The following is a 10803-nucleotide window of genomic DNA, read 5'->3' on the forward strand; positions in this document are numbered from 1 at the left end:
TCTTCTCTGCACTCTTTCTAGAGTCTCAACGTCTTTTTTACATCGTGGTGACCAAAACTGGATGCAGTATTCCAAGTGTGGCCTTACCAAGGCCTTGTAAAGTGGTATTAACACTTCACGTGATCTTGATTCTATCCCTCTGTTAATGCAGCCCAGCACTGTGTTGTCTGTTTTGGCAGCTGCAGCACACGGCTGGCTCCTATTTAAGGGATTGTCCACTAGGACTCCGAGGTCCCTCTCACAGTTGCTGGTTGTACGTCAAGAACTACCTGTACATTTTTAGCAAGGATGCATTTTGTATAGCTCTTCACAGCAGCCTCTTTCTTTCTAAATATATATATATATATCCTGTTTACACACACACACACACCACACACACATACACCTAGCAGGACTGTGGTTTTTTTTAAGGAAAACAAAATTTTCCTTTTAAGGATGACCACCTCCAGTGTTTCTCAACCTTGACAATTTTAAGGCATGTGGGCTTCAACTCCCAGAATTCCTCAGCCAGCATTGCTGGCTGTGGAATTCTGGGAGTTGAAGTCCACATGCCTTAAAATTGTCAAGGTTGAGAAACACTTGACCTAACCCGAAAGCAAAAATTAAAGTCTTTTCTGGTCTTTAATTCCGTTTTAATTTTTTTAGGAATGCTGGCGCCAGGGTGATGTTTTCTAAGGAAGATAAAGAAGCCGCCAAGCTGGGCCTTTCCGTGTTTACGGTAAGTTGTGTTGGCCGCACAACATTGTGGCCAATCCAGCGTTGCTCTCCTCACGACCGTCCCGTCCGGGATTTTTTGATCCGTTTCCTGTTTTTGTCTCCCAAATTTCAGCATCAGCCAGTGGCAACGACTGCCAAACCCTCAACCCCTCCACAGAGGCTGGATGAGGAAAACAAGGCCGCAATATTGGAGTAAGGGCCCTCTCGATTTTATTATATTTTTAATTTATTTTAGGGATTTACAGGCAGTCCTCGACTTACCCACACTTCGCTTAGTGACCGTTCAAAGCTACCAGGGCAATATAAAAGCTGACTTATGCCCGTTTTTCACACTTTACGACTGTCGCAGCATCCCTCATGGTCACGTGGCCAAGACTCAGACGTGCTTGGCTACTGACTCGTATTTATGACGGTGTTGCAGCGTCCCGGGGTCACGTGATCCCCTTTTGCGACCTTCTGACAAGCAGGAAGCTAGTCTCACTTAACCGCGTGATTCACTTAGCAACCGCAGTAATTCACTTAACAACGGTTAAGCAAGGAAGGAAGGTCGCAAAATGGAACAAAACTCACTTCGCGACTGACTCGCTTAGCCACAGAAATTCTGGGCTCCCCTGTGGTCATAAATCAAGGACCCCCTGCAGTGCAGGACGTGCATAAGGTGCCTGCAATGATTTAAAACAATACCTGTAATGTAGAGATATCTCTTTTATGAGATGATCTAAATCGGGATGCTTGGCAACTGACTCATATTTATGACGGTGGCGGTGTCCCTGGGAGTCACGTGATCCCCTTTTGCGACCTTCTGACAAATGAAATCAAGCGGGGAAGCCAGATTCACTTAACGACCGTGTTGCTAAATTAACAATTGCAGTGATTCACTTAACCACTGTGGGAATGAAGGTCATAAAATGGGGCAGAACACACTTAACATTTGTCTGGCTTAGCAATGGAAATTTTGGGGCTGAATTGTGGTCGTAAGTCGAGGACTACCTGTGTTTGTGAAATAGCCGTGACAAGAAAGGTCTTAATGTGGGGCAAAATCCACTTAAATGTCTCACTTAGCAACAGAGATTTTGGGCTCAATTGTGGTCGTAACTTGAGGACTAGCGGTGCCATACTGTTACCTGTGACCTGCGTGAGCCTAAACCCCCCCCTTCACCCCTTGGGGCAACATTTTGGCCTAGTGGGGATATTTTGGGTGGAATAGAAACCAATGTGAAAGAGGATGGTCTTTCCTTGATTTATCCGGCAGGAGCGGAGTCGTCAAGAAGTCGAAAAGGGAGAAGCAGAAGAAAAAGAAAAAGGAGAAAAAGAAAGAGAAGAAAGAGAAGAAAAGAAAGAAAGAGAAGAAGAAGAAAGAGAAAGAAAAACACCAGAGGAAGAGAGAGTCATCCTCACTGGACAATTCTACTTCAAATAATGAGAAAAGGTATCACGCCAGATGGGGGGTTCTGGGAGTGGAAGTCCACCCTTCCCAAAGCATGGCTGGCTGAGGGATTCTGGGAGTTGAAGTCCTCCCCTCTTAAAGCATGCTGGCTAGGGAATTCTGGGAGTTGAAGTCCTCCTCTCTTAAAGCAGGGCTTTTCAACCTTTTCACCCATTGTACCACTTTTAGGATATGGCAACATCCGAGTACCATCAGTCACCTAGCCAGGGGTCAAAAACCTGATGACCATAAAAAAAAAAGGAAAAAAGTGATAAAGTACAGGTAGTCCTCGACTTACAACAGTTCGCTTAGTGACTGTTCGAAGTTACAATGGCACTGAAAAAAGTGCCCCCCCCAGCCACAGCCGAGCAAGACACCTGCCTGCCCACCACGCGGTGCTCTTCCTCCTGTCCGAGGTTTTCATTGTTGTGAGCATTTCTGTTGAGGATTTGCAGCGGGGGTGGGGTGGGGGTTTTTTTGTTTTTTTTCCCCCCCCCCCCCGTCTGCTGGGTAGTTGCAGCAGGTTTTGGTCACTTCACGTGATCCTGGGACACTGTGACCGTCATAAATATGAATCAGTTGCCAAGCATCTGAATGTAAATCACAAGACCCTGGAGNCCCCCCCCCCCCCCGTCTGCTGGGTAGTTGCAGCAGGTTTTGGTCACTTCACGTGATCCTGGGACACTGTGACCGTCATAAATATGAATCAGTTGCCAAGCATCTGAATGTAAATCACAAGACCCTGGAGATGCTGCAACATTCCAGCTGATCGGCTGGAGCCTGGCACTGATCCTGGCGCTTCCGCTGAGCCCTGACAGCCCTGCAGCTCCAGCCGTCTCTCGCTCAGGCTTGTGTGGTGCTGCCACCGGTTCAGCTCATTCCCCTCCCCCACTACCACTTTTCTAGGATGGTCGCGTACCACCTGCCAGGTGCCAATGTACCACAGGTGGTACTCGTACCACTGGTTGAAAAGCCCTGTCTTAAAGCATGGCTGGCTGAGGAATTCTGAGAGCTGAAGTCCATCCATCTTAAAGCAAGGTGGCTGGGGGATTCTGGGAGTTGAAGTCCATCCATCTTAAAGCAAGGTGGCTGGGGGATTCTGGGAGTTGAAGTCCATCCATCTTAAAGCAAGGTGGCTGAGGGATTCTGGGAGTTGAAGTCCACCCATCTTAAAGCAAGGTGGCTGGGGGATTCTGGGAGTGGAAGTCCACCTAGTCCAAAGAGGAATTTTTGCAGTTATGTCTCTTTGAAAGTGTCCTCTACCCTCATTCCTCACTCTGTATAGCACAACTAGTTCTCAACTTACAACCGCAATAGAGACCAGAATTTCCGTTGCTGAGCAACTTAGTTGTTGAGTCAATTTTACCCAATTTCATCATTTTTGCCGCCGTTCGTTAAGCAAATCGCTGCCATTGTTAAATGAACCACATGGTCATTAAATGAATCCAGCTTCCCCCATTGAAACCAGCTGGGAAGGTCGCAAATGGGGATCACAGGACCCCGTAAATATATGCAACCATCCTAAATATATGCCGGTTGCCAAGTGCCCAAATTTTCATTACATGGGTTGTGGGGATTACACAACGGTTGCAAGAATGAGGACCTTTTCGTAAGTCACTTTTTTTCAGTGCCGTTGTAACTTCAAATGGTCGCTAAAAATGGCCGTAAGTCGAGGACTACTTTATGCTGGATGGAAGCAGTCGCTCTGAGAGGCAGGAAGCAGAGTCGCCTCTGAGGCAACCGTTAAAATAAAATAAATTTGAGTCTGGGCTAGAACTGTCATTCGAGAAAGCGTCTTAGACAAGACACTTTTTTTTAAAGAGCCTTGCAAAATTCTTTGACTACAAGTAGTCCTTGGTTTACAGCCATCCAATTAGCGACCGTTCAAACTGACAACAGTACTGAATAAAACCACATATGACCGTTTGCCTCATGACCGTCGCAGCATCCCCCGTGGTCACGTGTTCAAAATGCTTGGGAACTGACTCGTATTGATGATGGTCGCAGTGTCCTGGGGGGGTCACGTGATCCCCTTTTGTGACCTTGTAACAATGGGGAAGCCCGATTCACTTAGGAACCACGTGATTCACTTAACAACTGTGGCAAGCAAGGTTGTAAAATGGGGCACAACTCACTTAACAACTGCCTCAGAGATTTTGGGCTCAATGGTGGTCGTAAGTTGAGGACTACCTGTATAACTTTAATCATAAAAGTAGTATTAGCCTCCGTGATGTCGGTTTCCCAGTCTGGTCTGGTCTACTTTGAAGGGTTGGCGTCCTGTCCAAGATTGGGCTCAGCTGTGGTCAAGTCGAGGATTACACGTATAATATATATTATTAATTTTATTAATATTCTATCAGCAACATATTGTCTGGGTTCCAACACTTAACTTACTAATACATATTAAGTTCCTTTCTCTCTGCCTCATTTTTCTAGCCAATGGTAAAAGGTATCTCATCTTCTAAAATAAACTGAGTCTTCTTTCTTTTTCATTTCAATGTCAATCTATCCATTTCTGCACACTCTTAAAGATTTTTTTTAATTAACCCTCCATTGGTAAATCTTCATTTTTCCAACGCTGAGCCCATACAATTCTTGCTGCAGCTAATATATGTAAAAATTAAATATATACACTCTTTCTCATAATTTCCTACAATTATGCCTAACAAAAATAATTCTGGCTTAATATCTGTATGTTTTTTAATCATTTTCTCGTATAATTTTAATCATAAAAGTAGCCTTAGCCTCCATGATGTCGTTTTCTTAGTGTGGTCTACCTCGCGGGGCTGGCGTCCATTCTGCGAATTGCATTGCCTGATTTCGCCATTGTTGCTATTCACAGGAAACAGAAGTCCTCTCTGGATCCTAGCCGGAGTGACAAACCCTCATCCCCGGCCCGAGCATCACACCCACACTCCTACCGGTATGAACGCAACACAACTCCGACGCCTCCCTCCAAGCAGAAAAAGGAGTACCGACATCGAAGTTATACCCAGTCCTCGTTTTCCGGAGGCAGAACTTCAGAGTCCCGGAAACGGACATGGGATGAATCCTTAAAATCCACTCCCGCTAAAAGGCGGCATGACACGGATTCAGACAATTGACCCCTCCTTGTAAAACAAACCAGAGTTTCCCATCATGTCGTTACTTTGATCCTAAAGCGGAAACAGATTCTAGTTTGATGCAAAATTCCGTATCCTTTTCCTAGGCGGGACGTTGATTTCCCTCCGTCCGTTGTTACCGCTGCCCCAAAAAGGTCTTTTTTGTTGTTGTTGTTGTTCAAAAGGATCCTGAACTTTTAACGAACACAAAATTTATGTTTACCGGTCAGCAGAAGTTGATCGTTTACAAATGGCGGGCCCAAAATAGAAAATTATTTGAAGTTTTGGTTTTCCTTTTTTTTTTTTTTTTTACTTCTTCCCCAGATTGATGAAAAGAAAGCGTCCACTCCTGATCAATTGTGCAGAATTTAATTTTTTTCAAAGAAAAAAGCAATAGGACGCTGATTTCCAAACATCGGAGATTGGGAATCAGGTACATCCCAAACAAGGAGATACTTTCAGATTGCAAAAATCCGCTTCTGAAATTCATCAGGCCAAACCAAAGACAGAGGAATGCAAACAGATTATGGGGTTGTTTGTTTGTTTCTTTTGTGTCGTCGCGACCGTCGGCCGATTTCAGAAGCAACCACGGGTCTTGTAATTACAGAACAGATTAATTACAGATATTGTCATTAAACTGAATCATTGGGATCAGCTCAGCATCTTCATCCCTTTTGGCGAGAATGCAAGGTGTTGGCCACTGATGTCTCTTCCCAGCTATACTCTGGCTGCGATTTTTCTTAGATCCAGGAATTTTGGGGAATTATGCCAACTCCAGAAGAAATAGGCTGAGGGTTATGGAAAACAGCAAAGTATAAATATATTTAGTCTTCAAGGTGTTAATTATCTTGGCTTATTTTTTTCCAACAGGCCGCATCACTGCCAATTTTAAGGCTGCTTCGTTCTGCAATTTATAAATTCTGAACCCCTTTGAAATTTAAAAATGACAAATCTCTTTGCAGTTTACAAATTCAAAAGCCCTTTGCAATTTAGAAATTACAAACCCACTTGCGATTTAGAAATTACAAAAGCTTTTGCAGCTTACAAATTCAAACCTCTTTGCAATTTAGAAATTTTGAACCCCTTTGCGATTTAGAAATTACCAATCCATTTGCGATTTAGAAATTAGAAACGCTTTTGCAGCTTACAAATTCAAATCTCTTTGCCATTTAGAAATTACAAACCCCTTTGTAACTGAGAAATTTTGAACCCTTTTGCAATTTACAAACTCAAATCCCTTTGAAAGGGGGACCTCAACCATCCTCAGAATTCAAAGAGAATTTAATTACAGGGAGTCCTCGACTTAACAACCATTCGTTTAGTGGCTATTTGACAACTTTACAACCATTGTGACATCCCCGTGGTCAAAATTCAGACAATTGGCAACTGACTGGTATTTATGTCGGTTGCAGAGTCCTGGGGTCACATGATCCTCTGTTGCGACCTTCTGTCAAGCAAAGTCAATGGGGGAAGCCGGACTCACTTAACAACTGTGTGACTAACTTAACAACTGCAGTGATTCTGTGGCAAGAAAGGTTGTAAAATGGGGCAAAACCCATTTAACAACTGTCTCTCAGCAATGGAAATTTTGGGCTCCATTGTGGTCGTAAGTTGAGGACTACCTTTATATGTCTTCTACGTGAATAGTGGTCTTACTGATCAATCCAACCCTGAAGGCAATTGGAGTTCCATATTAGGAAAAAAGGACTGTGCACCTTCATGAGGACTGGCATCTTGGCACTTCCTGGGAGAAAACAGATAGCTAAGTTCTTATCAGTTGCTAACTGTAGGTGCATTTGGGGGCATTTGCACACAATATCTTCATCCATTCGGCTTCGGTTTCTGGCACATCTGTTGCAATGTCCTCAAAAGTTTTGTGTGGATAGAAGTGGGCAACCACACTGCCAATTCAGCCACAAATTTCTCCTTTTCCTCGTTTTTGTGCAGTGGTTTTCTTTTGAAGTCACCGAAAGTGATTGTTGGGGAAACAACACAGAATTTGAGTCCTCTAGAACAGAGTTTTACAACCTTGGCAACTTTAAAATGAGCAACTTCAACTCTCAGAATTCACCAGCCAGCATGCTTTAAGAGGGGAGGACTTCAACTCCCAGAATCCCCCAGCCGGCATGCTTTAAGAAGGGTGGAACTTCAACTCCCAGAATTCCCTAACCAATGTGGTTGGCTGAGGAATTTTGGGAATTGAAGTCCCAAAACATTGGATAGAGCTAGTAGTTCTCAAAGGGTTTGATCTATAGTGGCTCCATAGCGGGACCTTCTGAGTGGTAGCCCCCCCTTCACAAAAAACTTATATATAAAAAAATATTCTGTAATAATTTTCTGTACTGGAGAATGTGGATCTTGGAGAAGAGAAAGTGGGAAGAAATGTTGGATTTTTGAAGAGCCCTTATAATGGCTCTTATTATGTTGTTTCCCACCTTGTGTTTGTTCCTCCATTAAAAATGGAGAAATACAGGTAGTCCTCAACGGACAATGCTTCATTTAGTGACCATTCAAAATTACAACGGCACTGAGAAAAGTGACTTATGGCCATTTTTCACACTTAGGAACATCCGAACATCCCCAAGTGTCTGATCAAAATTCAGACGCTTGGCAACTGACTCATACTTATGACGGTCACAGCGTCCTGGGGTCACGTGATCCCCTTTTGCGACCTTCTGACAAGCAAAGTCAATGGGGGAAGGCCCAGATTCACTTAACAACCTTGTTAATCACTTAACAACTGTCACGATTCACTTAACAGCTGTAGCGAGAAAGGTTGTAAAATGGGGCTAAAGTCACTTAATAAATGTCTCACTTAGCAAAATAAAATAAAATTGGGGGCTCAATTGTGGCCGTATGTTGAGGATTACCTGTATTAATGTGATAAAAGTATTAGGAATAATATCAGATCTTTGTTGCAGATGGCCACTAGATGGCAGCAAAGGGTTTTTTAAAAAGAAGATATTTTGTGTTTTTTGTATCTTTTTGCTGCCCTCTTCTGGTCCTCCAAAGTGTTGCAGGCTAAATCTGGCAATCTACAGATAGTCCTCAATTTAATAATTATTTAATGGCCATAGTTACAACAGCACTGAAATGCCAGTTTTTATACTTATGACCGTTGCAGAATTCTTGTGGTATGACCCCCTTTTGCAATGTTCTAACAAGCAAATTCAATGGGAAAAGCCAGATTTCCCTGTGGCAAAATGGTTGTAAAATGGGATAAAACTCATTTAAGAACTGTCTTGCTTAACATAATGGAAATTTTGGGCTTTTCTGAGATAACAGTTGCATCAAGTTAGATCTGGTTTGAATTCACCTCCAAAAACTGTTCCTTCAGGCAGGTAAAGATTATTTAAAACTGGTTTTGCTCCAATCCAGGCTGAGATTGCAAAAATGGGGAAAATTGGAGAAAATTTGGAACATTGCTCCCTTTAATTAAAATTGAATTGTTAAAATTCAGTGCAAACTTCATTTAGTTCTTGACTTAATTTGAACATGAATTTTAATTTTGAGTTAACATTGTAATGAATGTTTCCATGAAAGTTTTCAAGAAGTTTTAATTGTCTGCACCAAACGCCTGGAGTCTTTTCATATTCTCCTTTTTTTTAATGTCATCTTTTTTTAAAATGCAGGGAACCACCCCAAGAAGGGCAGCCCTAAATTTAATCCATCGATTAAGGAATAAATCAGAAAATAAAATTTGTGTGTAGAGAGAGGGGGAAATACCAATGTATCAAATGGAGAAAAATAACAGGTGGCCGTAAAAGTAACATATTAAAATCCAATAAAGGGAAGGAAAGAGGGAGGGGAAGGAGGAAGGAAGGAAGGAAGGATGGAAAGAAGGAAGGAAGGGAGGAAAAAAGAAGGGAGGAAGGAAAGAAGGAAGATAGGAAGGGGAGGAAAAAAGAAAGGGAAAAGGAAGGAAGGAAAGGAAAGACAGGAAGGGGAAAAGGAAGGAAGGAAGATGGGAAGGGAAGAAAAGATGAGAGGGAGGAAGGAAAGAAAAATAGGAAGGGAAAAAAGAAATGGAAGGAAGATAGGGGGAAAAGATGGAAGGAAGGAAGGGAAAAAAGATGAAACGAAGGAAGGAAAGAAAGAAGGAAGATAGGGGGAGAAAAGATGGGTGGAAGCAAGGAAGGTAGGACAGAAGAGAAAAAAGATGGAAGAAGGGAGGAAAGAAGATAGGAAGGGGAAAGGAAAGAAAGGAAGAAAAAGAGAAGAAAAAAGGAAAAGAAAGGGAAAACGTAAAACATGGAAAAGATAAATGTTTTCTTTTTTAAACTGGAAAAGCAGAAAAAAAATCACTTTGGGTTGTTTTTTCTTGCTTTTAATTGCAAGAAAATTGATATGTGTCTCCCTGTCCTGTACTTTCGAAGGATGCTTTTCACTCAATTGCTTTACAAGAGGGCACTGGCGAGGCCATAAATCTGTGCAATTGATGTCTTTTTTATAAAGCATATCTCTCAGTTTAGGGCTTGGGGCTGGCTGGTGCCTGAGCTTCCTGCTATAAGGGGGGAGGGGGGGCAGGAGAGGAAGTGGGGCCCAAAGACATTCCCCCCCCAATAACCTCCTTACATAACAAAGTTGGTGGGAAGGGTGGAACTTCTCACCTACATGTTAAGTAGGGGAATCCCGTGAGAAAAGCAGCTTTATGGGCAAAACCGGGGGTCATAAGCCCCCAGGAGAGGGCAATCCAGCCCCCTCCCCCCCAAAAAAACGGGGGGGGGGGGAGAAAATTGTGAAATTGGGGTGTTGTAAAAGAACAAAACCAAGCCACACACAGGCAGAGAATGCTGACAAAACTGACAAAACAGCCAGAGGTGGCCTCATTGCTTGGAAAAGTTCCCAGGCCATTGCAAACACACACACACACACACACATACAAAAATGTGGAATTTATGCTAGAAATATCCATTGACACAGTCTTGGGTGACACAGTTTTGGCCAGGAATTAGGAACGGGATTCCTATCTTCGCAAATGGTTCAGTCAAGAAAGCTCTGGGGCATTATGGGAAATTGCACAGATAGCTCAGCTTTCCAAATGGGTTGGGATAATGACAAAATTTCTGAACCTTTGGGCTAGAAAGGTTTTGCAAGTTGGGGGGGGCAGAGTCTGCACCAGGTTTTGTCAAACTGGGCAACTTTAAGATGGGTGGACTTCAACTCCCAGAATTCCTCAGCCATCACACATTAAGAGGGGAGGCTGGCTGGAGAATTCTGGGAGCTGAACTCCACCCGTCTTACCGTTGCTCAGGTTGAGAAACACTGGTTTTATAGCTCACCATTCACCTTCAATGTATTAACAAGAAACTGGGTCCAAAACAGACAAAAAAAACACCCCAAAATCTTCTGAGGACCAAACTCTACTCCACCAGTTTCTCCCAATCCCATAATATCCTACAAATTTTCCACAGGAATTCAGGGAAGTGAAGGGCCACCCCAAACGAGGGCGGGGGACAGGATGGGAGAACGTAGAATGTTGCCACTGACTCGTATTTATGATGGTCGCAGTGTCCTGGGTTCATGTGACCCCCTTTTGTAACCTTCAGACAAGTAAGA

The 10803-nt window shown here is 43.2% G+C and overlaps 1 protein-coding gene across 1 annotated transcript in view; it reads left to right on the forward strand.

Annotated features, from left to right (window-relative positions):
• Nucleotides 1-5511, forward strand: part of CUNH1orf35 (chromosome unknown C1orf35 homolog) — a 15405-nt gene extending 9894 nt beyond the window's left edge. The window contains exons 6-9 of the mRNA XM_015814299.2: nt 646-718; nt 830-909; nt 1970-2146; nt 4986-5511. Of these exons, the coding sequence (XP_015669785.1) occupies nt 646-718; nt 830-909; nt 1970-2146; nt 4986-5247 (592 nt within the window). The 3' untranslated portion in view covers nt 5248-5511. The remainder of the gene's footprint in view (nt 1-645; nt 719-829; nt 910-1969; nt 2147-4985) is intronic.
• The last annotated feature ends 5292 nt before the right edge of the window (nt 5512-10803 follow it).

Source organism: Protobothrops mucrosquamatus, unplaced genomic scaffold, assembly GCF_001527695.2.
Source record: "Protobothrops mucrosquamatus isolate PMUCROS unplaced genomic scaffold, P.Mucros_1.0 scaffold235, whole genome shotgun sequence".
NCBI lineage: Eukaryota > Metazoa > Chordata > Lepidosauria > Squamata > Viperidae > Protobothrops > Protobothrops mucrosquamatus.